Here is a 27,814-nt window from a genome sequence, read left to right as displayed (position 1 = left end):
GAGGCACAAGCAGTGGCATTTTAAGGCTCCCTTACTCTTGACAACTTTGCCGTGAGGGCAAGGGTTGGTTACGCTCAGCCACATTATGCCAGTCTCACTGATGGATTGAGCCCCTTAGAATCTGTCCCCTTCCTGGATCATGCACGGTGAGCTTGGGGTAGCTTGGTGCACTGGTTTCGCAACTCTCATATTTTCAACGGGTATTCCCCTCTACGGGTGATCCGAGTAGTTAGGTTCACAAAGCTCGGAGGAACTTGGCTGTCTTCATGCGCTGGAGGAATTGACAAACTCCGCCTGTATATATTGCTAGAATTGCTGAGTATTGCGTAGCTCTCCCAGTCGCGACGGCTGTGCCATTACAGGTACCGCAAGAAGTTGCTAGTATGGCTCTTGCCATAAACAGGGAGGCGGGTTACAAAAATGGAGGCGTAAAAGCTTTTAAAAACAAGACAAATAATGATTCCACCGTGCTTGAAGTTGCAAGTATTTTTCGACTTTTTTTTCCTAGCTCACAGGCATCACCAACTCCTAGGTAGAGGGTTTGCGCATGCTTACAGAGAACGTAGGAAGAGGGAGGCTTCAAACCCTCTCTGAAATTTTTTCCATGCAGTGAATAAGCAAGCCTTAGTGTTCCTTTAGGCAGAACTTCCCCCTTCACCCTCTGGTAACCTTCTCCGATAACCCCCCCCGAAAAAAAATTTCTGGCTACGGCCCTGGTGCTTACCCTCTCGCCTGGCCCCCTCATGCAGAGCTGAAGTTTGCTAGATTACAATAACAACGTCGCTAGGGAACAAGAATTTGCTCGCATGGCTCGTTGCTGTACTGCCGTTTGGGACAGAACAGAACTCTTTGTTTTCGCTTTCCTGTTGTTTCTTGAAAACAATAAACGAGTGGCCTTTAGTGCTTTTTGTGCAAGCAGGCTGAGGGTTTAAAGGAGCACTGACATGAAAGTTTTATGTTACACTTTTATTGCTTTTATCGATGCTTAATAGCATGGCGGACCTGAAACAGCACTTCAAATACTTCAGCTCGCGATAGTTAAATACACTGAACGGCCTGAAAATTGTTTGTTTCAAATTCCCGCGTTTTCATCCCGAAAGGCGCATATGACAGAATCCCTGACTGACCTCACCGCTTTGTGCGGTTGTCACCGGCGCCCGCTTGAGAGGGTGTTGCGCCCGCTCGCCGCTCCTGGTGCCGCGCGCATGAAGTGACGTCACGAGTTTTTGACGAGCGCTGCCGCGTCACTTCTTTTGGCTTTCACTGGATGATGTCACGCTGATGTCCATTTGCTGAGTGCCGCTCCGTGCGCAGCTCCGTCGGCGCGATAAACGAGATCCAATTAAACTATGTTCTTCGCGTCGCAGGCCGCTCATATTTCAGCCAGGGTATTCTGTTGAGTGAAGGAAGCGAACTGTGCAATAATATTAACGCCGAAAATTGGTGTCAGTGCTCCTTTAATGGAAAAGTAAACTGACGCATGAGCATCTTGTAGCCGTGCTTTTCATCGTGCACACCCCCTTTTTCGCGCGTGTGTGTGTGTGTGTATGTGCATGATGATCTTCATTAACTTTAGGTTTGTGGGGCACATTTTCCCCCTCAGGAAGACTTGAAAGCTCTCTAGTAGTCTCCAGCAACCATCTGGTGAATCTCTTTTTTTGGAACTTACTTTATGAAGGATTTTGGGTAATCCGAAGGCCTATGACCTTAGCATTTTTTTTATTCCAGCAGTAGAGAAAGGCCTACTGTCTATAATAGCCCAAGGAGGTCTTCAACATGGATATTATTTTTATTTGAAACCAGCTTAGCGAGATTCTGGTCCCATTTTTTTTCTTTCTGAGGTCACCAGAAAGTGATAGAGCAAGGTGGTTGGTAAGAAAAAGCAGTGAAGGTTTCTGGCAAGACGACGCATTTTTCTCCTACCTTGCTGCATGGTTTGCGTTCTTGCCCCGTGTTTTCGTAAAGACGAGAGGAGCCAGAAGCAGTTGTGCTGCAGACTCCTCTCCCTTTCAGGGGAAACCATTCGGGCCCTGCTGCGAGCAGCATGCCGTGGAGACCCCCGCCAATGCATCTCCGCCGATGAACCGCCGGGGAAGCGATGCATCGCAGTGCTTGACGACCAATGGCGTTCGCCAACGCAGTGATGAGTCGCTCAGCTCTATTGCTTCCAACAGTGGCCAAGTATGTGCTGCTTTTCTTCCGCGTGTCACCCCCCTCCCCCCGCTTTTGTTAGAGCTTTGGAGTATTTAATAGTGCAGTGGAAGCAGCTATCATCAGATCCACCTTCATTTTCATATGTGTGCGTGCATTGTGCCCCCCCCCACACACACACACACTGCAGCCCCCTAAATCTGTAGTCAGGCCTCCAGTGGCAAGTTTACAGTCATTTTGCACATCTTCATTGTAACTACAGTTCGCATTAACGTTTTTATCAGCAAGTGCGCGTAATAAGTTGAGGTACTGGTAGCAGTGGCTTGGCTTGACTGCGCTGCCGCATGGCTTGCCGCCCATCCGACAGAATCAGTCGGCTCAGCGCATGGCCCAGCGTTTAGTCGGCTGGCTGCCGGCGGGTCGGCGCAATTCGTTCCCTCAGTTCCCTGAGCGACGACACGTTTGTGCCTGGAAGAATGTTCTAAACTTTAGTCTGTTAGTTTGTAGACTGTATCAATCTATAAGTCCAGGCAGCTCCACACAAGCGCTCATGCGACGCTTTGCTGACTGGTACGCTAGTAGAAAAATGTAAGGCCAATTAAAGGCGGGGTAATATTCAGTGAAGTTAGTATAGGTACTTGGGAATTAAAACCAACCAAAACTTTTCTTTACAGCGTAAAACCAAGGTGCGCAAAGCACTTCTTGTGCTGGGTCAACTAGCACAATGGCCAGCAGCACGACCACGCATTTGCAATCGCTTTCTAAAAGCCTAAGGAGTGCAGTCACTAGAGATGAGATGTTTGTAAGAATTTGGGGATGCTTTCTGCACAAACATTATTCAATAAATAGTAATCTAAAAATGTAAACAGGCTATACAACATATACTTCATATTTCCATGCATGACAGCACTGGCTTATGGCCAAGTGGTCCGGAGCCTTAGCTCCGTTGATTTGAAATTTGCAATTTTGAGTCCCCGACAGCGCGTGTGTATATATATATATATATATATATATATATATATATATATATATATAATATTTTGCTCCACGAGCGAGTTTGCAGAACGCGTGCAGACTGGCACTGGCGTGCTGGCGAGTTCTCATTGGCGTGGTGTTCACGCTAAAGCAAGGTACGTTTGCCACAATGCCAAGAAAGCCTCATGGCAAAATTGTGTCTCATTCATAAATAGCTCGGTTACATCAAAAGAGGAATGGGAGCAAGTTCATAAACTAAACGGGACACACTCCCCCTACACACTCCCTCTTTCAATGGCACCTTGTGTACAAACAAGCATAAAAGAACAGATGGGTATAATGGGGAACACTTCTCCAGAGTTTCAAGTTCTGCACATTACACTGAAGCATTTTTAAAGTACTAAAACACAGCAGAGAAACAAAGACTGCCAACATATGGCGGCACAAACAAACCATACAACAGTTTAATCTAAACTGTTTAGACTAAAAAGAGCTCTGTTGGCCGGTAAGCAGACTGCCCCCGGCCCAGGTGATATGCATTACGAAATGCTCGCACTTGTCTTGGGTCCCTCTGTTGAAGCACTTCTTAAGTTTTTTTAACAAAATTTGGGTACTGGGAAGAATGCCAGAATGCTGGAAAGAACACTTCTTGTAGCATTCTTAAAGAAGTACTGACACCAATTTTCAGTGTTAATATTATTGCACAGTTCGCTTCCTTTGCTCAACAGAATACACTGGCTGAAATATGAGCGGCCTGCGACGCAAAGAACATACTTTAATTGGATCTCATTTATTGCGCCGACGGAACAGCACGCAGAGCGGCACTCAGCAAATGAACATCAGTGTGACATCATCCTGTGGTAGCCAAAAGAAGTGACACAAACACCGCCCGTCAAAATCTCGTGATGTCACTTCACGCGCACGGCTTCGCGCGCGGCGACTAGGCGCCGGCGCATTCACAAACGGGTGCACGTAGCCAGAGCTACAGGCATAACCGCTGCCCAGAAACGCACTGTTGGCAAAAATAAAGTTCCACACACGGGAAAGGAAGCGATAATATAGCCCGGAATCGCAATAGAAGTCGCCCTCAGGATTTTTATTGAAAGCGGTCATCGAATTTCCGCCGCAATGGTAGGCCTAGCACCTTCAGGCAGCTCAGCCGCTCTGCTCCGGCGGCGGTGCGGTCGAAACAACACCCCCACTGGCCTCCGCAGTGTTTTGACGTCCGCACAAAGCGGTGAGGTCATGCTGGGATTCTGTCTTATGTGCCTTTCGGGCTGAAAGCGCGTGAAATTGAAACAAACGATTTTCAGGCCGTTCAATGTAATTAATTATCGCATGCTGAAGTATTTAAAGTGCTGTGTTGGGTTTGCCAGACCATTAAGCATCGATAAAAGCAATAAAAATGGATCATAAAATTTTCGTGTCAGTACTCCTTTAAAACCTGGAAAGCCACCAACCTCTCCTGGTCGTTATAGACCCATTGCCCTTGCCAGCTGTCTAGCCAAAATGTTCAAACTTATCATAAATAGCAGATTAAGCTTTGTTCTACAATCAAACAAACATCTCGATGTTCACCAGTGTGGGTTCCAAAAAGCATGCTCAACAACTGACCATCTTGTCCGCCTCAAAAATACCGTATGAGAAGCATTTATACACAGACAATATTGCCTTGCTATCTTTTTCGATCTTGTGGAATCATGCGTGATTTAGTAGAATTAGGCATCCGTGGAAGAATGCTGAAGTGCCTGAACGACTTCATGGCAAACCGTTGATTTCAAATGCGCCTGGGCTCAACCCTCTCAAAGAACTTTATGCAGGAGAACAGGGTCCCTCAGGCGTGTATTCTAAGCACAACACTGTTTGTCGTAAAAATGAACTCCATATCCGAAATAATTCCAAAGTTGATTATGTATTGTCTATGTTGATGATCTTCAACTAGCTTGCGCATGCTCCAATGCAGCGACAAGTGAGAGACAAGTACAGCTGACTATAAATCGACTAACAACATGGGCAGACAGAAATGGCTTCCAGTTTTCACCACGCAAAACAGTGGGCGATCTTTTTTCACTCAAATGCGGCTTTCAGACCAATCCAACACCCTACACCTCAAGGAAACCGACTTAACCTATACAAAACGAAAACAAATTTGTTGGCATAATGTCTGACAAAAAACTCACTTTCCTGCCTCACATCAATATGTTGAAAAAGAAAGCATCCCAAGCTCTAAACATACCTAAAGCCTGTCACGCACACAGTAGGGTTTCGATAGAGCTTGCCTTTTACAAATGTATCACTCTGTTGTTTCTCCTGCTTGGACTATGGCTGCATTGTGTATGGCTCAGCCAGAGAATCCTACCCAGTTCGCAATTTAGGTTTACGTCTTTCGTCTGGGGCATATAAGACATCACCCATGAACAGTCTTTACATCGAAACCCATGAACCACCACTCACAGACAGAAGAACGATGCTGAGATGCTCATACATTCTAAAGACCCGTTCACTGCCAAAACATTTGTTACCCCATAGTTACAAAATGCTTGTCTAAGACACTGTTTACTAACAAACCACAAGCAATCAAACCATTTTTTCTCCAGTTTGAAGAAAATTTCCAAGAGCTAAGTATGGTGGGCACATTACCTGAAATTGCCCAAGGACATGACCTTGGTATGCCTTTCCTACTGTATGTGACTTTACACTGACACAATTTCAAAAAAAAAGAAGAAACCGCATGAACACATCATACAGGAGTTTTTAGCGCTAAACTAAAAATATGAAGACTACACAGCTCTTTACACGGGCAGTTCAAAAACATCACACTACTTTGGTACTGCACTAGTACAAGGGAAATGGGAGAAGGTAATCAGGCTACCCCAGTGCGCCCCGATTTTCACAACGGAATGTTACACTATTGCTGTGGCTGTAAAGAGAATAATGAAAAAAATTAAAAACAGTGTTCTCTACACAGGCTATTTCACCGCTACTACAGCACTGAATTATAGAAATGCGGCCCAGCCTGTAGTAGCACACATACGGTAATACACAATGTAGTAACAGCCGAAGCCCACGGACACAAAATTAAATTCTGATTGATTCCTAGCTATGTGGGAATTAATGGAAACTAGAGAGCCATACAGGTGCCACACAGGCCAGTAATGGAACCGTAAATCAAGTAAACATTCCTCACGGCGACTGCATGAAGTTTATACGGAGCCAACTCGCAGCCAGATGGCAGTCCTCATGGGATACCGAAAACAACAACAAACTTCACATGGTTAAACCCACCATATCATATTTGGAAACAAGCACACATAGAACGCCTCACAGAAGCCATTCTATGTCGCCTCCACATAGGACACACACATCTGACACATAACTTTCTCCTAATGTAACAAGATAAAACGAGATATAAAGAATGTGACCAAGATCTAACTGTAAACTACATTTTACTCTCATGTTCGAAATTTGAGGTCCTGGGAAAAAAACATTTTAGGCAGTTCTACTACGAACACATCCCCTGCCACCCCAGTTTACTCCTAGGAGACGATGCCTTTCTTGAAATTCCCTCCATCTTTAGTTTTATAAAAGAAGAAAAGCTCTTAAACAAGATCTAAGTGCTCTAAAAACGAGTAAGCACACACAAAAGTAAACACGCAACCTTCTGTTTGGCACATGATGGCCTTAGTCGCTTATGTGTCATAAAACCCAACACAGCACTCTCAGAGCAATGCCATCATCGTCTGCGGGGAATTGCTACAGCGCACGCATTCATTCGTTTAGGATTGCAGGGAAGGTTAAATAATTGCATGTTCTCTTGTCAGCTGCGCGTACCTGTGTTGCAGTCCTTTCTAAAGCATTTGCATCCTATTTTTTCATTGTACAAGCATGAAATCTCCTTGAGTGAGTGTTCAATGGTTACCGCCCCACCCATTCACCTTGATTTAGTGTTTTATATCTTCTTTTGATTGTTACCTACTCAAAACACCTGCCCAGATTATGTTGAAACACTGTGGCGAGCACAAATGCTTTTACACAGCTTTCTTCGTATTATTTATTATTGTCTGCTCCGTCGGACGGCGGAATTAACCAACCAAGCCGTGGGGAGCAGTTGACCGGTTACAAAAGCTGCCGGGAACACCTGACGGGGAGCCGGAATGATTCGAACACCTCAAGTGGCTGGCGCTCGGGCAGCTTCTTTCCTCTGCCACTGGAGGGCGCTGCAGTCAATGGTCTCAGCAGCGTCTGTTAGGCAACATTATTAGAACGATAAGTAAACGTTTGTTTTGCAAGCTGAGTCCTCACCTAAAAGTATATCTTACGCCGTGATCCTGACTTTTCTCCTCTCCTTGACACAGGTGCTGTTCAACTGGCAGGCCTCGAAGGGCACGGTGCAGGAGCGGCTGTCGTTCCTCTTCAACAAGGAGATCCTGAGCGACGTGCGCTTCCTGGTGGGCCGGGGCGCCCAGCAGCAGCGGCTGCCCGCGCACAAGTTTGTGCTGTCGGTGGGCAGCGCCGTGTTCGACGCCATGTTCAACGGGGCACTGGCCACGCACGCCGAGGAGGTGGAGCTGCCGGACGTTGAGCCCGCGGCCTTCTTAGCGCTGCTGCGCTTCCTCTACTCGGACCAGGTGCAGATCGGGGCAGAGACGGTGATGACCACCCTGTACACGGCCAAGAAGTACGCCGTGCCCGCCCTGGAGAAGGCCTGTGTGGGCTTCCTGCAGCGGCAGCTGAGCAGCGACAACGCCTTCCTGCTGCTGGCCCAGGCGCGCCTTTTCGACGAGCCCCAGCTGGCCGCCCTCTGCCTGGACACTATCGACAAGAGCACCGCCGAGGCCCTGGCCGCCGAGGGCTTCGTGGACATCGACCGGGACACCCTGTGCGCGGTGCTCGAGCGGGACACGCTGCGCATCCGCGAGGTGAAGCTGTTTGCGGCCGCCCTGCGCTGGGCCGAGGCGGAGTGCGCGCGCACGGGGCGGCCGGCCAACGCGGAGAACAAGCGGGCGGCCCTGGGCCGGGCCCTGTTCCTGGTGCGCTTCCCGCTGATGAGCATCGAGGAGTTTGCCACGGGCCCTGCGCAGAGTGGCCTCCTGACGGACCGGGAGCTGGTGTCCCTGTTCCTGCACCTGACGGTGAACCCCAAGCCCCCTGTGGCCTTCCCCGAGAGCCCCCGCTGCTGCATCCTGGGCAAGGAGCAGGTGGTGGCCCGCTTCCAGCAGACCGAGAGCCGCTGGGGCTACTCGGGCACCTCGGACCGCATACGGTGAGCGGGCACGGGGCCGGCCGTGTGAGCACCCATGGCTGGGAACGCTTTTGCACTCGGCTACGGAGAGGGCAGGTTTCGGTGGCCCAACCTATCACGGTCGCCACGAGAACTAGCTCATGTAATACAGGCTACTTGCGGAGGCCCTTGATGCTCCTTAAAAGAAGCCCTTTGGTCTGCTCACCATGTGAAGTGAATCAAAGTTGCCTAATTTTAAGCTGCACTAATTTTATTTTTAATGCTAGAAGCGTTACAGGGCTTTCTTCCATCAGTGATGGGTGGTCTGTTTTTGTGCCTGTAAAAACTTAGACTGGGAATCTTGCAAACAAAAGCATTTGTCAAGCATCAAATCACTTGGAAACCTTCTCATATAATGCCCACTATTTTCCACCAGTTCTGTTCTCGAGAGTGCACTGTACGTTTAATTAAGAAGGGTACTGTTAAGAAGTTCCTCGAGTTTGTCGTTTGCCGAGTGTGTAGTCAACTTGTAGTAGTGATTTCATAGCTCACTGAAATCGGTCGTCGGATGGTGGCCACTGAGTGGTAGAGGATTTAAAACAAAACACGCTATTTTTGCCTCACAACTAGGTACCTATCCATTTGTGCACATCATAATGCGTGTAGTGGGAAGGAAAAAAGGGAAAATACGCAATTCCCAAAAAGTGCAAAAATGGATTTTGTTAAAATGTGGCACTTTCGGCTGATGTGCCTCCTGCCTTCTCTCCTTCCAGGTTTGCCGTGGATAGGAAGATCTTTGTGCTTGGCTATGGCCTGTACGGCTCCATCCACGGGCCCTCGGACTACGATGTAAACATCCAGCTGGTCCAGACCGGCACAGGCCAGGTGCTGGGCTCACACGACACCAGTTTCAACAGCGACGGATCTCCAGCCAGGTTTCGGGTGCTCTTCAAGAGCCCCGTGGAGGTCGCCCCCAACGTCAACTATACAGCGTGTGCCACCCTCAAGGTCAGCTCACCTGGCACACGTTTTAGCGTAGCTGAATTTTTTTGCCTCCTTAATCGTCACGGCCTTACTGGAGACATGCGTTGTCTTGCATAGAGAGAGAGAAAGAGTAAATGTTTATTGAAAGGAGAAGAGGTTGGCGTGAGAAAGTAATCTTGGGCCTGCTACTTCCCACTGGGGGAAGGGTACTGGGGACAAAAAGAGAAAGGAATGAATGTGGAAGGTATGAAAAAACCAATAAACGTCTCGCATACAACGGGCACTGAATGAGATGATAACATCCACTTTTCAGCACGATTATCATCCATAAAAAAAGAAACCATTGAGACACTATTCTCAATAATGTTAAATTTTGTCGCAACCTAGAGCCGAGAATCCAGAGAGGAGTCACTAAGAAATATAAGCAGGGCTTTAACGGCTAGGCTTTGTTTCCTGTTGTCAGCCCACATGCCCACAATCTTTTGTTCGACAGAGGGTGAGTGTCCAAGTGTAATGTGTAGCAATGTCTTTTGACTTCTGCAAAGTCGAGGAGCATGAGTGAGCCATAACTTTTGCTCTGGATTGAGCCTGTGAATGTGTTCATGTCGATTCTGCAGGTCAGGCAAATGCAAGGCTGCAGCTTGTTAACATGCTCAGTAGTGTATCGCGTTAGCATCTTGCTTTGTGGTGGGTGTAGCCAAAAGAGTTTCATTATGGTGTGCCTGCTGTGCTTCTGCATCCGCCAACTCATTTCCAGCGATGACACAGTGACTTGGTATCTACTAAAGAGATAATGTAAAAAGAAAGGGGACAAAGTGGGGCACAGGCACCACAGTAATAGATGTTTTCCTGCTCTCCCTCTCTGTGTTTCCATTTTGGTATATGCACCTGAAGGCCTGAAGTTTAAATGCGGTGGCAAGCTGTTGAGGATTTGTTGCAGCACCCTCTCCCTTGTTTCCTTTCCTGTGGTGCGCTCAGTAAATGCATCAAGTGCCGTGTGGCGTTGCACTGCTGTGACAACATGCCTTAGATGACAACTCGTATTTTGCTTTATGGCGACTTGTTCTCCTGCTTTGACCCGTCTGCCATTTATGCAAAGCTTGGCAACACAACTGCAATCGTCAAGTGGTTCACGAGTTCGAGAACAAGAAACGTATTTTCTAGATTGTGCACCTGCAATTACGATTTGCTCGTTCTTGCGATCTTAGCAGGCCCACAAGATGGCAAGTTTGAGGATTCCCGATTCTGCATTTTGCGAACATGAAATTTTAGTTGGCTGGAACAATTCTTAAGCTCCTCTCTGAAAGGTCTCTGCAAGGCTCTTCAGTCCTGCCTGTTTGGTGCTCTTTGCCCCAGCTGGCCTTTTGCCAAAAAAATCCAACCATCATCATCATCATCCTGCCTTAGTTCAAACAGCTTAGTGGCTCTTTGGAATACGACAAAAATTGAATCTGCCAACAATATAGTGGGAAATACACACAGCCACACACTCAATTCATGCAGTCAGTAAAGTATGATTTGCTTTGAAGTAGGATCATGATCCAAATGTGAGTGATTGCAAGGGGGTAAGCAACCATTATCAATTTACCTGTCCTGGGTAGTTTGTTGGCAGTCCAAGTTTTTATAGAAAACATGGTAAATTCAGCGCTGGATCATGTCCCAAACAGGCTGTGGACACTCCAGTACTCGTACTTCTTACAAGGCCCAATTCTCCATTTATGTTTTCCGTCAGCTGCATTTACTGGCGCTGAACGTTTGAGGGCAGTTTAGTTGGGCGTCATGCATTCATTTAATTGCCGCAAGTTAATTGCCCACACACTAAATTGAGTTTTTGTATTATTGTTATACCAGTAAATTAATGGACATTCTGTGCAAGGTCCATTTCATTGTAATCAATTGTTAATGCAATTGCACAACGAAATACCGAACCTGTGGGCAATTTATATAGCAATGCTTTAATTGAACGCAGGGCCCAGACTCCCACTATGGAACGAAAGGCCTGCGCAAGATAGCACTGGACTGCCCACGTGGAAGCAAGGTCACCTTCCAGTTCACCTACGCCGCCGGGAACAACAACGGCACTTCCGTAGAGGACGGCCAGATTCCAGAGATCATCTTCTTCACCTGAAGCGCTGGGCCGAAGTGGAACCAACACCAGCGAACTGACAGTGACTGCCTCAGTGTGGGGAATTGTGTAGTGCCTGCACAGCAAACTGACGATTCTGTGGACCACACACTCCTGCTAGCCATGCGTGCGTGGTGGCTTCTGAATCGCCTGAACTTTTACGTGTTATTCTGTGCACCACTGGCCGCAAGTAGTTTTTGGGACTCCTCACATACTTCCACATTATTTATATTACCTCGTTCCCACATCCCTGTTACATACGCCTGCAGACACACAGACGTTGCAGTGCAAGGCACCGTCATTGTACTATTGCCCATAGAGGTTGCCACTAATTTCGACCCAATTCGTGTGCACAGATGAACGGTTAGCCGGAATGGTTGCAGAAGGGCTTGAGTAGCCGGTAAGTTTTAATTTTGGCCTAATTCGTATGCACAGATGAACGGTTAGTAATGGTTGCGGAAGGGCTTGAGTAGCCGGTAAGTTTTACTGTATAGACTAGATGTGATGTTAGAGCGAAGCTGTTACTGGTACGTCTGTCAGAATCTCGCATGACCTCGTTGCCGTCGTCATCCACGTAGACAAAAGGAAATGGAATAACCCTCCTCCACGGTAATGTGAGTGAGGGTTCCCCAAAAAGAGAGGAAGAATGGCATTAGTGAGGAGTAAGATGAACCTGTCACTGCATCTTACTATTTGACCACTGAATTGCGATTCTTCAATCAAGTGATGGTTGGCTTCGCTGGATCGTAATTTTATTTTTTTTTGCTAGGAGCGCATTGACTGTTATGGTACGACAAGCAGCATGGCATCGGTGTGCATTTCATGCAGTGCTACTGTAACGAGATCTATTTTACAGTTCCACTATGCCTGTAAGGAGAAATATTTCAGGTGTGGTCCCAGGAAATCTATGCCGGGACCGAATTCTCCAAAAAACGGGCGTCGACTTGAAGTGACGCTTTGTTGGCATGTATTCTTGGGTTGAGGCGTTGTTTTGAGGGGCAGGAAACTGGAAAACACAGGGCACACCCCCTCATGCATGCCGAGTGGGCCGTGCCGTATGTTTTCCAGTTTCCCGCCCCTCAAAGCGGACCAACAACGCGTTTGCGCGCCAACAACGCGTCGCTTCAAATCGGCGCCCATTTTTTTTGGAGAATTCGGCCCCTGGAGTCAACCTTTCTGTTCTTACAAGATGCTGTAAAATTCTCACGACTCTCTTTTATAGTTGTGGGAGCAGTTAGTTCAGTGTCAGTAGTCCTCTCGAAGTGAACTTTTAAATTAGAATATGAAAAAAAAAAAAAAAAAAAAAAAAACCCAACCGCAAACGAAACAGGACCTATTCCTTAGTCGTTTCGTTCGCGCTGTTGGGTTTTTTTTTTTTTTTTTTTCATGAACATGAACCAACTAACTCTTAGCACCAGAGTCCTGTTTTGAAATAGATCTGTGAAATTGAAGTCAAATCTAGTGAAGACACTTGTCTTTTTTTGGCTGTGATCTGATGACTTGTATCCCTCACAGTGAACTACGATAAGTGTACAAGGAATGCTTCTGCACATTGTGCAGCACTTCCATGATGTTTAATGATCTAATAGGCTGCGCTAAGGTATGAAGCACAACAGCCTTGGCAAAGTTCCATCTCACAATGTTGTGGCTGGCACAGCAAAATCTTTAATTTATACAGTTTTCAGTCTTGTGATCTGATCATGCAATTACCGATTTTAGATCATTTCATAACCTGTCAAATATTAACTTTATGATGTGGCCAGAAAGTGTTCAAATTCATCAAGTTTTACTGGGGTGCCTTTGACTCTACTGAAATCTTCATGCTTTTATCATCTTTGTGTGTTGAAAGTGCCGGTAAGGGGTGTCCCCAGGGAGCTTGCTTACATGAGAACTGGTGTGCACGAAATGATGTGTACTGTACAACATTAAAAAGAAACTGTATTACACCTCATCCTTCAGAGCAACTCGTGTCACCAGAGCGTCCAGCAGACTACCCGCAGACAGTTCACTCTCGGTCACCTTGAAGAGTTTTGCAATGGCCTGCGAGTCTGTGAACTGCGGAATCTTTTCCACGGGTAGCTGGTGACCCTTGATTCGCTCCGAGAGCATGTTGAGATGCTTGTCTTCAGGGTCGTCGAGACGGACCACCACTACTGCCGAGTCGCTGTCCTGTGCACCCATCTGTGTGAGCGAATCTCTTATGTTGCCAGTGGGTCCCAAGACATAGAGCACTTCGGAGAGCACGCTCCTCGTCTTCAGGCGGCCGCTGGATTTCTTGGCCAGCACCTTGGCCAACGCGCACTGCACTTGAAAGAGGTCCACGACGAGGGGTGCCCTGACGAGGCACACTTGCAAGGTCCCGTCCAACACCAGCTGGCGTAGCTCGCTGCAGTTTGTGACATCACCAAAGAGCAGAATGGAAGCCGCGCGGTTTCCTTCTCGGTCGCGCATAACGTACTCCATTGTGCTGCAAGCAAAGAAGAGAAAAGGCCTCGGTAAATTCATACGCACCGTGCCAGAGTAAATGCAGGAACACAAAACTACGGCGGCACCTAAGCTGATGGAAGAAGGCGGGAGCCGTGTTAATTCAACCTTTGTGCTGCTGATTTCAGTGTTGCCGAGTGCGCGATGTCGTGCAACACGCAAGGCGACAAATCAGGCCGTATTTCAGCCTTGTAGGCAAGTTTTACTTGCAGAATTTTTGTAGCAGCAAGAGTTTTTAGCACGTTGTATTTAGCACGAAGACTGTTCGAACTACGCGCCTCGGGTGAGTCTTTTTATTTGCCTGCTCAGAGCAGTTTTGAGCAGCTCTGGGCAGCCACACACTTTTCTGGCCAGAGAAATTTCATGGACAAATAAAATACCAAGCTGCTCGCGCGTTCCTTAGCTAGGTCATTTGCTGAAAAGTTCAGGCCACGCGGTTCAGTTTCGCGGCTCTCGGAGCGGCGTTTTACCAACTGGGTCAAGTAACGCGTAAGTGGTGCTCGTGCATTAACAAAACACGAACAATACTTTGCCAAATATACGTTGTGCGACTGTAAATGTTTACCCCCACCTCCTATCTTAAAATTCTATTCCCGGTGCCACCTAGCTATCGGCTTGTTCACGACGAGAAATACAGCTACATAGGTGCCGAATATCAAAGCGAATGACCGCGATGAGTGTAAGTACTATAGTTTCTATTATCAGCTTACCTCAGGCAGGCATTGTTGTGGTGCGTTGCTGGTACTGCTGCTGTCGATACTTCGTGTCCACTCGTTTCGTCCACGGCTGTCGACATGTTCTTGTCGCACTATGATCTCTATCTGCACGTCGAGTGCAGAATTAGTATTATTAGCACTGTGAGTGTAAAAGCTGCTCCTCGGTGTGGTAAAAAATTCGACGTAATTTTGGTCACTCACCTGAGAACAGTATTACCTGGTATTACGGCTTATTTATTTCAGGTATGCTTCTGTACCGAAGCTTTCGTCATCCGTTTCGTCGTTAGAACACCCGCAACGGCTGCCTGACGGCTGCAGCCAAGATCTGCGAAAGCCAGTTCTCAAGCCGTCGTGCGCTTAACAAGACGCCTTGTGGTGGCAGTGCAGCAGTGCGGCAGTGCATTTGAAAACTACTTGTGTTCCCAAAAGAATTTCGTTCGAGGAAGGTCTCTGAATGCAGCTCAACGAAGTGCGGACTGAGCAACGGTGCAATAATAAGTTGCTTTACTGACAGCTAGAAGCGAGAGACGAAGAAGGAAAAGAGAGTGCCCCGAAGGCCCTCGACGCTTTTCCCGGATCACTTCTGGGTACAAACCCAGAACTTCGCGAGCTCAAACCCTTGCCTTTGATGCTGTGCTTACCTGTACGCCACTGGGACCAAATGACGAGCGAGTCCGCGAGCACAGAAAAAAATTCCTAGGAGTGGTCTGCTGCTCGCTTTTATTACGGATTGTGAGTGCGCCTTACTAACTGACGCTGCACGTTTCTTCTGGCAAAATATTTTGACACGGGGGGTCAGTCACTTTGACGGATTTGGCTGACCTACTCGTTGTCATAAATGCATCTCCTGGCACAGGCAAATGTAACTCGCATAATAAGGAAGCACGTTGCAGCTCCTCGGAGTTTGGGAAATGGAGCTTACAACTTTGGAGGCGGCTTGTGAAATGGGTGTTCGTGTTTCCCAAAGCATCGCAAACAGGGCGCTGTTCTGTCGTTAATGGCCTTGTGTATTTAAGGGACCGTGAAGACTACGTATAACATTGCTTTATTCGAAAGCAAGGTTATAACACAACTTTGTTCGATGTCACTGAAGAAGTAGTGTTTAAAGAAGAAGATTTGAAATTGCCCACTTATTAATAACACCATAGCATGACATATTACACGATAACCAAATGTATGTTACATGACCAAAGGTCTGTAATGTACTTTTGGGCGCTGCCAAAAATGGCAGAGTACACCGGCTGAATGCCATAGTGAAAAAACAGGAAATTTCAAATCTCTGATCAAATCTAGCAAAGCACAGCAGGGTGCTTGGCTGTGTAATAACTCTGCCACATAACGATGCAGCCATGGGCTTAGTTCTTTCCGGGTGATGGAAGCGGCTGTAATTTTACTTGAACTCACTTGAACCCTCAGTGCATTCTCAGAAAATGACAGCCATAATTTCTTCATTAATCCAGAGCCACCCAAAACAAAGTGCAGTGTCCCCACCACATGTAGTGTTTGCCTCTGGTTCTTGTTGATTTTCACCAAAGTTCTTGCTGTGTTGTCATTTGTCAATCACCTTATTACTCCAAAGTAACATTAGGTCTTGTTTGAAGCACTACGAGTTCAAGCTGCATGCCAATGTAAATATTTCACTTTATGCTTGCTTTTGTCTTATCAGCAGTTCGATTCGATTTCGGGGTTTAACACATGCACGCTACACAGGCAATGAGGCGCACCGTAGAGGAGGGCTCCGAATTAATTTTGACCACCTGGGGATCTTCAACGTGCGACAAATTCTCAAACAGATGGGCCCATCAGCTAACTTTGTCCCATCAGCTAACTTAGACATATAGCATCACTGTTTGAGTAACCTATTTAATTGATGTTTGCATTAAAATTGGCATGAATGTTATTCAAGTGAGGCAGTTGTTTAAATAGAACAAAGTTGTGTGTTGTCTTCGTAATTCCTTTCAAATTCATCACAAGCAAGGTGTGTGGCTGTGAATTGGTAGGCCCAGCGAAGGTGTGTTGCCATCAGGTGGTTGATTTATCTGAGGCTAATGCCGGTGCATGTCCACTCATGGGTCTGACAGAGGGGTTCACACTTATGGCAGCAGTTCCTCGCACTGTTCATCTCTGTATGCTACTTCTGTTGTATTGCCTGCATGCCGTCTCCAAGAACAATTCACCATCCCTCCGTAAAGAAAGTTGAGAGAAGCGCGAAAGCTTTGTCACATCAAAACTGAGTCAAAAGTCATAACTGCATCATAACCTTTGCTAAAAGGGCATTCAATCTTCGCTGAAAGCGCATCAAATCGATCATAAAACCTTCAAAGACCCAAATCGCAAACAAAGAGCGAACCCATGCGACAATTTTTCGTGCACTGAGTAAATGCATGTATGAACGATCCAAATGTATACTGATACGTGGTTTATGAGGTAAAGGTATACTATTGTACTCCTCGTTCATGATTGGTGAATGTCTTGTGCTTTCTAGAACTGTTCCTTTTTTGCGATTTTTCAAGTAACCGTTATGACACAACAGAATCCCAGTTTAACGCACGTGCTGTCTGTCCAGAGATCTTATCAGAGCTTTTCAGTCGACCAACCGGTCTATGGGGAAATGCATTAGCTTTTTAACGGGACACCATCAGTCCCACTAAAAAAAGCTTCTGCTTTAAAAGGTTCCTGCCAGTGCCAGTGAGGCCACAAACGAGGTTGCACAGCAGTTGACAATTTTCTCATTTTCATACATTCTCCCATTAAAACTCTCTAGTACTTTCCTTTTTTTTTTGTGTGTGTGCATGTGCGCACGCAATTTCTTTTTTATTTTTTTCTTTTTTCCGCCCTTCAGACTGAAGCGGGACCACAAGGTGTGAAGCGAGCGTCTCCACGAACTTAGCTGGCCCGGCAACGATGAGCCTCTTGAAGCCACCAACAGTGGTGGTGGTGGCCGACAAGCCCCAGCACCACAGGTGCATAACTCCGGGCTGCCCAAGCTTGAAGGAGCGCAGGAAGGTGCGCTTCTTTCGCCTGCCGGCTGACGAGCAACGGTGGGTGCGGTTGATTTCGTTCCCGTCAGCAGAGGAGCCAAGCATGCACATTTTGGGAACGCACGAGATAAAATGCAGCTTAAGCTGGGCCTGTTTCTGCGCCAGAAGTAACTGATGCATGACCAGTCATATAAATCCGTGACGTTTGCTGAGGATGCGATTACGCAGTTTTCCCTGTGGGCACGATGTCCCAGCTGGGCCTTGATAAAGATTGCCATTACCCTTCACATTGTTTAATTAAGGACATGCTTGCGAGTGTACAACTGCGGTCTCTTTGTTGCATTTACTCTGCCTTCAGAATGAACTGGAACTTCCGGAAGAAAAATTTTTTTTGCGGCACTTCTTTGAAGGTGAAATCATTATAATGACTCTTATCAAAGGATTCTGTACTGCTACAACATGTTTGCATCTCTCACTTCGCTTTTGTTTCTTTGTCTTGTGGCACAGATTACTTTGACGAGCAGACTGACAACACCCAATGCCACAGCCTTCCCATAACCAGTGCTCCTTATGGCTGGCAGCACCTGTTCTACACACGTGTTGCCACGTTCACCTGTCGCATGATACAGGGTGTTGCGACGATAATTGGAACACTTCAAAAAATTTTCCTGAGCGAACCGCCGCTCTGTTCGCGCTCAAACTTGCCACGAAGGTTGCATTTTGTGGTATATTTTCTTTGACACCGGGAACAACGACGGTACTTACCTGTTTATCCCGAAAATAAATAAAAACGATTTTCGCCTATGGGAAAATGGCGGCTGTTTGGACGTGCGAGCCAGTGCAAGTTGATGTTGGAACGACGGAACCACCTGCAGAGTGAAACGCATGTTTGGGATTCACGTACGGAGCCAAATGGTGCAGCAGACGATCAGAAAATGCACCTAGAAATGAGCTAGCAGACGATCAGAAAACCCGGTTTTCGGGCTCGCACGTCCAAATCGCCGCCATTTTCCCATAGGCGAAAATCGTTTTTATTTATTTTCAGGATAAACAAGTAAGTACCGTCGTTGTTCCCGGTGTCAAACAAAATATACCACAAAATGCGACCTTCGTGTGAAGTTTGAGCACAAACAGCAGCGGTTCGCTCAGGAAAAATTTTTAACGTGTTCCAATTACCATCGCAACACACTGTATATCGGCACCACACACTCCATTATAAATCTTTTTCAGGCATTGTGCTGAGGTAGTGGGCTTGCACTTAGCTCTTACTCTGGAAATTCCTGTACAAGCTCAAACATGCTTTTTTTGTTTGGTCTTTACAGCAGCAGCCATTTTATCTTCAGGACAACGGCAACACTAGTGTTTCTCACAATGGCGCACCTAACGCTTTCATCTAGTAAAATTGCTGTTGACTTCAGCATTCTTGTAGGGATACGTGCTGGTAAAAGCTGAATTTTTCTATGAGCTTGATGAATTTTACCAAACCTGATGTTTCAGAATATTTCAGGACATTAGGGGACCAAGAAACGTAGAGCGACCAAAAACCTTGTGACCACCGAATTGTCACACGCACACACACAAAAAAAACGTACTTTTGCATTACGAAAAGCTGGCATTAAGAAATGGCAGCTTTAGTTATTTATTTCTATTTACTTATTCATTTTAGATTTTATCCAACAACAAACAAGCTATTGTTGCTGAACAAAAGCCAAAGAGCCATAAAATCTGAAAAATGTGTTCTTCAGATCAAACAAAGGTTGTTCAGCCTTTAGTTTCCCTTTAGGTAGAGTTAATACCAATATGGTTATTTCCGTAGACATTATCTCCAACTTTCCTGTGTTAAAAATGTTTTGCAAACTATAGGAAACTCACAAAATTGCAAAAAAAAAAGTAATTTATAGTAATAAAGTTGGGGATGCATGTATTCTTTTGTGTGTGTGTGTGGTTCCTGACCTAGAACACCCCCCACAAATTTCTCCTGTGGTCTTTGCCCAAAATCTTCAACTTTGTACAAACAAGTATGTTGCAGAAAATTTGTGTTAACCCCTTAAGTGCTTTATTTTTTTAGAATTTTTCGACCAAAAGTGCCTATTTTTTTTATTGCTGACTTCGAATCTGATTGTACTAAAAAGTAGCTAGTCGATGTTGAAAAAATATTTGTACCCCACAGTTAGTCAAATCAACACAATAAAGTTTATTTCTGAAGAATACAGAGGAAACCAGCTACCTGCTGCTAACAAAATTAAAAACTTTATAAATAGAACAGTTGCAGATGCCACATCTTTCTCCACTTGTGTAGGCTAAGCACCTTTGCAATAGCAGAAGTGCAAGGAATACCCACATCTCTTCCTTTGTCACTGGTACCCATTTTTTGAGGCAGGAGTGATCACTGGGAGGAAAGCATTTCAACTTTTCAGCCGCATTGCTATTGGTTTCGTCTACCACAAATGATATAAGTTCATCGTCCAGAAACTGCTGAATATATTCCATAATGTCACCCGGCGATGACAATATGAAAGTCTTGCCTGGAATGGCCAAGAATGGAAAGCGATGAGGCTTCACAGGAGGATTGTCCACGTAAAGCAGGATCCACTTGCGAGCACTCGCGATGTTCGCTTCCCCGCTGTCTTCGTCATCACCGGAGGAGCTGCTCAATTCACCGTCATCGCTGTCTTCACTTCCAGAGACAAGATAAACATCTGTATCCGAATCAGCATCACTTGAAGAAGATGACGAAAATGAAAAGCTTTTTTTTCTAGTTGACGGGCCAGCTATGCATATGTCGGCGCCACCGCACGCCATCTTTTCATAAAAAAGCGCGCCTTGCCGCGGGAGAAAACTAATTCGTCGAGTAAATGCTGCCATCTAGTGGATGGCACGCAATCTAAGCCGCAGACGAGCGCTTCTCGTCCTGAACAGTATAGGGCAGTACCTATTCCGCTAAGACGAGCTCTGCTCGTCCAAAGCAGTTTGGTGACAGTTTGGGCAGGACGAGCTCTGCTCGTCCAAAGCACTTAAGGGGTTAAATCCCCGCTCCCCATTAAATATTTTTGTCTCTCTCAAGTTTACTTCAAAGTTCATTCTAACCAAGTCTTCAATTCTGAATGGGTGTTTTTGCAACATATTATGGCAGGGGCACTTGTGATAATTAGTGTGAAGAAATTTCGTTTCTTGAAGCCCCCTGGTGCCTTGTGGTTCCTTTAGATGTGCGACGCTTTAAACTTACAAGAGCATTTCATCGCACAACTTTGTTTGTCCTACGCAGACGCAACCAATGGCTGTCCAACTGTGGCCGCGAAGACCTCCGGTGTCAGCCGGGAAAAGTCCTGTGCACCAAAACTCTCTGCCAGCTTCACTTCCATGACTCGCAGTTCATGAACACAAACACTTACCAGCGCCTCATCTGGAATGCCGTCCCGACGCTGTTTGGAAAAGATGTGCGCAAGGTCGAGGAATTCAGTCGCCAGGAAAGCGGTAAGTCGGACAAGTGGCATCACCAAGCGGGAACTATTGTGATCTCTGTCTTGCTTGTGCTGTGTGCAAGCACGATACCAGCATGAGACTTGCAAGTGGGGTGAAGGTGGTGGTGGTATGGAGGGTTGTTGAAAATACCTGGAGGGCATTGAGGGAAGGGTACAAGTGAACATAGAGGTAGTACTAGCGGATGGCTTGGTATTGTTCCTTTTGTGAAGAGGCACTATGTTTTGGCTATTTACTTTGCTGATTGACTGTCAATCAGCGGAGCCTTGTGAACTCAAGCAGTTGTCTTGTGGTCCTTGTGCTGTAAAAAATTGTTTGACAATAAATCACCGGTTTGTCCATGCTTCTGTCCTCACATCTCTACATGAGGGGAAGGACATTGCTCCACAGGAGTGCGTGTTGTTCTACTCTAAATGATTCCACGTCGCAATAATGCGAGCAGCGGGCCTTCTTTTAATTAGAGGGTCATTGTGACGAACGATGGCAGTGCCTCATGAGTTGTGATCTCCTGTGGACGTGTTTTTGCTCAGATCCGGGCATACGACTAGATCTATGACATGTAAAAGCAAAATAAATGTGCTTTCGTTTAGATATAGTTTTCACAAAGCAAGCAAGTAAGGGTGGAGGGAACTTTTTCTTATCCACAAATTGAAAAATCACTCGCTATCCGGTAGTATTTTTAAGTAGCTTGTGCCCTCAAGGCGCCATGACCTTAGGCTGGAAGAATAGCATTGTGTGTCTCTGTGTGGTTCATGCAATTGCCTTCACACGATTCACAAGGTTCGCACAGGTCCTTGAAAACCTTGAAAACCCTTGAAATTAGAAGTGTAAATTTCAAGGCCTGGAAAGTCCTGGAATTTTTAAAGGGTCCTTAAAAACCCTTGATTTTTCTGGAGATAACCAATGGCCCTATCTTTTCACAAGAATTTAAAGTGTTTGTCGTTAATTTTATGTTTTAAAAATGTACAGAAACATTGTAACAATCAAGTTTCAGTGTATTGCGTGAAATTACGAGTTGTGGATTCTCATTATTACGAGGCAACATTGGGAGCAGCACTCCTCAATAGAATTCATGTCACGATACAATCCCGTGAAAGCCGGCTTCTGTTCTCTATCTTGCATGTTCCATCTAGTCTGTGGACGGCCTTTCATTGCATGTTTGCTGTGCCTCATACGCTCCATCTGCGTTTGCTTTTACGTGCAAATGGTAGACGTGTACACAGTTCATCCTGCCTTGCAGCAGCACTTGCTGAGTTAATTTCAGCTGATACTCTTGCTGACAAAGCAGGAGATGCAGGCAACATTAACTAAGTTTTGAAATCAAACAGCCTAGCAAAACACCAAGAAAAAGGAAAAACCTCTAAATATAAACTATGAAAAAAAATAAAGCTGGGGGAGCATTCATGAACCCATAGCTCTTATCTAAATGTGCAATAATGTTCTTAGGTACTAGGCAATATCAAAATTTTGCATTTTGTTGAAAAAGTTATAAATAATCCCAGATAAAACATAAGATGGGGGCCTTGAAAATGTGTTTTCTGGTCCTTGAAAGTCCTTAAAAACCCTTGAATTTTTACTTTTGAAGCCCGTATGAACCCTGCGATTCAGAACAAGTGTAGTGGCAACAGCAAGCAGCATTCCCGCTGACCTATCCGCTGGGCGTGTATCTTGGAGTCATTGTACGGGTGCAGAGTTTCAACGCTTAGGAGTCCCCTTGTCGTTGACGCAGCCGCTGCAGGGGGGAGCCCAGACCACGCATACACAGTGTCGTCGGCCCCGCTGCGCCACTACATGAGCCTGTGCGCCGACCTGCGGGGCGAGCTGGCCGAGAAGGACAAGCGGCTCAGGGCCCTGGAGAAGTCCAGCGACAGCGTCGTGGACAGCGTTATCCGCCAAGTGAGGGCCCTGCCTCTGGAGAAGCAGCAGCAGGTGGTCAGCTCCCTGAACCTGTCAGTGCAGCTACAGGGAGACGGGGGTGAGCGAGGCGCCTCAACTCTTGCCCCATCCTCTCTTTGTGGTCTGCCCTGCAGCGTCGACAAACGGTCACGCAGTATGGAAATTAATGCAGAGTTGATTGCAGCAGAATATGTGGCTGGCTGAATAGTTAGGCCTGTTTTCGTTTTGTTTGTCTGTCTATTTATTTATTTGATTTATTTATTTTTTTCAAAGCACCTGGCCCAAGTTGGCTCTCAGGTCAGCCTTACAGCAGAGGCTGCTAAGAATAACTTGGTCTGGACAGGCCGCCACTGGAATTTGAACCTGGGGCGGTATTCTCGAGTTTTGTCCCCTTTGCGTCCCTTTCAAAAGTGTCCCTTTTGGCGAGCCCTGATTGGCTAAAAGCGAACACCCGGATGTGACGCCATGCAAGCACGGCGGAGCTATGAGTCGTGGCTACTCGGAGCAGACGATTTGGAGCAGACGATTTTTCGTCGCCTTATTGTTGGTTCGCTCGCGGAACAATAAACACATAAAAGATACTCTGATGCGGTTTCAGTTCTTTAAAATGCGTTTGCAAGAACAGTTACGGTATTTGAATCAAAGGCCCACTGCTTAACCGGAAGTACGTCACGATGAAAGGAACGCAAAAGGGACGTTTTCAAAAGGGACAGTTACGAGAATACCGCCCCTGGATGTGTGTAATACTAGAACACAATCAGTTGAAGGCTGCATAGCTTTGCTTTTGGGCAGCTTTCGAGCATTAAGTGGGATATCATAGGATCACGCAAGGTTAGAACAGGTGAGGGCTTGAAGGTGTTGAATGGTGGGCATATTCTATGCTATCGAGGGCATCCCAAAATGAAAAAACTCCCAGTAGGTTTCTTGATGCGTGAAGAGATAGCAAGGAATGTGAAGGGATTCTGCAGCATTGCGATAGGGTAGTAAATAAGGTAAACTAGTAGTAAATAAGGTAAATATTCAGTACAGTACAGTTGTGGCATACTTTAATTCAAAAGTAGGAGTGAAGCAGGTTGGCAAACATGCAGTGAAAAACTGTGGAATCGTGAAGCAGGTTGGCGAACATGCAGTGAAAAACTGTGGAATTGCCGTTGCAGACATGTGCTTGTCTGCAAGCACAAAGGTCATAGGTAAGCAGAGTGGCGTGGCATTGCTGGCTTCTAATCTTCGTGCTGACCGTAGGATTGCCTTTCTGCAACACGCGACGCTCGACTGCACCTTTCTTTAATTACTGATTTCTTCCATGGGTCCTATGCGGGTTCGGAGGGTTTGGATGGTCCTAGAGTCTGCATGGTCAATTTGAATAAATCTTACCGCAGTTCACAAGTGCCGACTTAGTATTGTTTGCGGCTTTGATGCTCGAGTAAAATGAATGTCTAGATCAGAAGTCTCAAACACGCGACCTGGCCCGCTCATGAATGTCTTCGTTCATTTATTTGATTTGCTTTCTTAGAGCGAGGAATCCTGACACCAAGAAATCCTGAAGGAATTCTCGAATCCTGACGCCATTTCCTTTCAGAAATGACCCGGCATATTTACAAGATGTGGGAAAGGACCCCCCACTCCCTTTCAACCTTCCTCACTGTCCCAGCCCTTGCGGGACTAAATTTCGTAACTGCAGCCCGCTCACTGATGCGAGTTTGATACCCCTGGTCTAGGTTGTTCTAGAGTTAGCATAACTTTGCGGTGGTTGCTGCTAGCCCATTCGAATGTGCTTGATTGTGGCTGCCTATGAGAATTTTTTTTATGCGGAGGAGAAACAGTGGTTAGCATCTTCTTTGTCTTGAGTTTACAGTATTGCACTTCGTTTATACTAACTTAGATAGATAAAAATGTAAAACTCACAGAAAAGGTGCTAACTTATGGCTATTTTATTAATCTGTGCTTCTAAATGCAATAGAAGACATCAGGCATGTTGGGTTTAGACAGAGAATTTTCCCAATCGTTTCTAAAAAGCGCAATCATTTTCACGCAAAGGAGGCAAGCTAGCATATTGCAAGCTCCAACTCGTAAGTACAGAAAGCTTTATTCAGTTTTCAAGTTCATTAATTTTGGTGATAACATGAAGGTTTAAGGTTGCAGCTTCGGTAGTGAGGCTTTCTGCATCAAGAGATCGGGTCAGTAGTCTTGAGTGGTTGGTGTTGTATATCGATCATGTAAAATAGTTGAGAAATAGTGCCTGTCCTGTCACTTTCATGTCCTTGTCAGCTTGTGCTATGAGGTATGGACTATATGATAAAGCGCAGCAACATGTCCTTCTAAATGCCACACTTTGGCTCATTCCTTTTTGGGAAATATATGATCTGTGAAATTCGTTGATAACCCCCTTGGATTGTGCGAGTGCTGCTTTCACCTCAAAGTGGCATTTATAATTTTGTTTTTGCATACGCTCAAAAAATTCTTAATCTCACAAACTAAGTTTTTCTACTCCTAGACCTGTCTAAAAATTTGAAGTGCCTCTTCTATCACTGTTTAAACTAGAAAACAGGCAAATTTTTTTTTTGAAGTCAGGCACTCCTATTGTTTAATTTAAATAAAATTGATAACGATTGGGAATCAAAGTAAGAGGCAGTCTCCAACTCAGTAAGCAAGTTCTAAGCATCTTTCTGCACGCAGGCGAAGTTGGTACTTGAACACTACTGAAATCCACTCTTCTGACAGCTGTCTCATTTATCTGACCGCACCAGGTGCGTCACAGTGGCCAAGGGTGCGTGTGGAAGTCTTGGTGCTGAGTCGAGAGCATCGGGGCTGCACCTTACTTGGCTTGCGGACGCAGTGTTCGTGGGCTCGGGGGCTGTACATGGCTCCTGGCGACTTCTTGCAGTTTGGGTGGGTGCGCACTCTGCTGTGCTCTAGCTAGCAACGCTACTTGAACCCGTACTGATCATGTCATAACACCGTCTCTAACGTCATTTGGCACTAGTTTTGCTAGTATGCCTGCGCTGTAGTTCAAGAAACCTCTGTAAAGGGGGAAGTAAGGAATTGTGCTCCAGTCAATTCGTGATATGCCTGCCAGGATTTGTTTCTGGGCTTCCCCATGGAGGGAAGTTAGCATTTTCAGCTCTGTGTGAGGGAACAAAAATTTGGGACTACACTAGGCCATTCAGTAAATCTGCCTGCTTTGGCTATGCGACGGTAGTAGCGGGAACCTGACCACCCTTCTTCTTTAGCAAAGATGCTGACATAGTAGAGGAGCCACCTTTCCTAGGGATGTGGCCCTCCCTCAGTGAGGGGAGTGTTGCTGTAATGACCAACAAGCTGTGCAGTGTGAAAAGCTTTCACATGGAAGGGGGGTTCGAGGAACATGGAAGAGGAAGATGGTAATGAATAGCTACTTGCCTTGTTATTTCTGGGGGTAAAACCACACATCGTGCAAGCCCACATTATCGAAAACTCCATTTTCCCCCTCCCTGCACCCATGTGCACATGCAGAAGTGTTTGTTAGAGTTTGTGCCAGACCGAGTGTGATGTTGTGATGCCTCGCTATGAGTTGAGAACGATTTTGGTTACTCGAGCGTACATTATTGTAGTCCAGAGTCTCTACTGCTGGTCTGCATGGTGTTAAATTGCCCCTTTCCAGCTTCTTTCTTGTCCCTCATCTAAGGCCTCATCGAAGAATGCAACTCATGCTGCTCGAACAGATAGGTCAGTCAGGCACAACAAGATTTGGGTATGGAGGCTTCGACACTTATTTACGTAAATGCCGAATTGGCATCAATGGCTGAATCAGTGAGCTTCAAAAAACCAGAGGAAGGACGGAAAGAACAGGCCTGTAGCTAGCCCAAGTGTTTGTAGTATTCCCCTTGTGGCTGTCAAGCCTAGTCCTTTCAGTCTCCTGCAAAACCAGCCCTGACATTTGCACAGCAGTGCTATGAGGTGGCAGCTGTGCAGTGAACCGGTGGACGCACTCCCTTCCCAGTGAGACGTGGGAGGCAGCCGCGGTGCGTGCCACCAGGCAGGAGGCGGGCCTAACCCTGGTGGAACCACGTGTCTGCTCCGTGGTGGAGACCGTGCAGGCCTCGGAGGGCCACCACTGGGTCAGCGTCTTCATGGCGGGACACGTGGCCGAGCCGGGGGCACAGCCGACGGCACCCAAGGACGCCGTGTGCACAGGTGGGCTCTGGGCAGGCTTTCACACACCGATTAACACTGATTAACTACATGCACAACAGTTTGGGCTTCAATATTAATCATGGCCCTGGCACAGGGATTGCTTGGTGCCTGCCTCTCACCTCTGTGGAGGAGATATACCCCACGTTGTGTTGTGCTCATTCATATCGCAAGAAATTGGAGGGAAAGGGGATGGAGAATTAGCAGGAATTATTAATTTACAAACAAAGCACTATTTATTGCCAAACAGAAGCCAAAAGGGCTTCTAAAGATGATGTGACCTTTCATTTCAAAAGAAAGTTGTTAGATATGTTGTTCAGCTTCCCCTTGAGTGAGCTTTTGTGTAAGGTGTAAAAGAACAGCTGCTTGTCTGAAACTGTGCCATGGAACTGGTGCAGGGTGGCAGTGGCTTGCATGGGATGCGCTGCCTGGTGAGAAGCTGCTGTTCTGGAGTCTCCGTGACCTGCGCAGGGAGAACCTCATAGACCTGTCTGTGTTTGAGTAGGCAGATCCCCGAACGCATCTCCCACAACAAAGCCTGTCACCACAGTCTACCACCGCCGATGTGCACCAGAACCAAGTATTATGGACATATTGTACAGCATCGATAATATATTTCTGTTGACAAATT

The 27,814-nt window shown here is 46.4% G+C and overlaps 3 protein-coding genes across 5 annotated transcripts in view; 2 read left to right on the top strand and 1 right to left on the bottom strand.

The window, feature by feature from the left end:
- The window catches only part of LOC144169845 (BTB/POZ domain-containing protein 1-like), a 15,140-nt gene extending 1,733 nt beyond the window's left edge, over positions 1 to 13,407 (top strand). The window contains exons 3-6 of the mRNA XM_077699224.1: positions 2,014 to 2,181; positions 7,482 to 8,389; positions 9,121 to 9,355; positions 11,301 to 13,407. Coding sequence (XP_077555350.1) covers positions 2,014 to 2,181; positions 7,482 to 8,389; positions 9,121 to 9,355; positions 11,301 to 11,459 — 1,470 coding nt within the window. The 3' untranslated portion in view covers positions 11,460 to 13,407. The remainder of the gene's footprint in view (positions 1 to 2,013; positions 2,182 to 7,481; positions 8,390 to 9,120; positions 9,356 to 11,300) is intronic.
- On the bottom strand, positions 13,370 to 14,984 carry LOC144169853 (EKC/KEOPS complex subunit TPRKB-like). 2 transcript variants are annotated; one of them, XM_077699241.1, is made up of 3 exons: positions 14,858 to 14,984; positions 14,651 to 14,761; positions 13,370 to 13,923 (listed from the first exon to the last, which is right to left on the bottom strand). In XM_077699241.1, the coding sequence occupies exons 2-3, from the start codon at positions 14,734 to 14,736 to the stop codon at positions 13,398 to 13,400; spliced, it is 612 nt and encodes a 203-aa protein (XP_077555367.1). In that variant the 5' UTR covers positions 14,737 to 14,761; positions 14,858 to 14,984; the 3' UTR covers positions 13,370 to 13,397. The 2 variants fall into 2 exon arrangements, with proteins under 2 accessions (XP_077555367.1, XP_077555368.1); XM_077699242.1 differs by lacking the exon at positions 14,858 to 14,984 and having other exon boundaries at positions 14,651 to 14,779.
- LOC144169848 (uncharacterized) lies at positions 14,515 to 27,814 on the top strand. Of its 2 annotated transcripts, none has more exons than XM_077699236.1 (7): positions 14,515 to 14,619; positions 17,499 to 17,697; positions 20,903 to 21,111; positions 22,847 to 23,092; positions 25,761 to 25,902; positions 26,993 to 27,186; positions 27,582 to 27,814. In XM_077699236.1, exons 2-7 carry the CDS (start codon positions 17,561 to 17,563, stop codon positions 27,686 to 27,688), a joined length of 1,035 nt encoding a protein of 344 aa, XP_077555362.1. In that variant the 5' UTR covers positions 14,515 to 14,619; positions 17,499 to 17,560; the 3' UTR covers positions 27,689 to 27,814. The 2 variants fall into 2 exon arrangements, with proteins under 2 accessions (XP_077555362.1, XP_077555361.1); XM_077699235.1 differs by lacking the exon at positions 14,515 to 14,619 and adding an exon at positions 15,026 to 15,388.

The sequence above is a fragment of the Haemaphysalis longicornis genome, unplaced genomic scaffold (genome assembly GCF_048455015.1).
Source record: "Haemaphysalis longicornis isolate Haplotype H1 unplaced genomic scaffold, Haemaphysalis longicornis Haplotype H1 scaffold_2, whole genome shotgun sequence".
NCBI classification, from domain to species: Eukaryota; Metazoa; Arthropoda; class Arachnida; order Ixodida; family Ixodidae; genus Haemaphysalis; species Haemaphysalis longicornis.
Note: the sequence above shows the minus strand (reverse complement) of the source record. Positions and strands in the feature narration are given on the sequence as shown.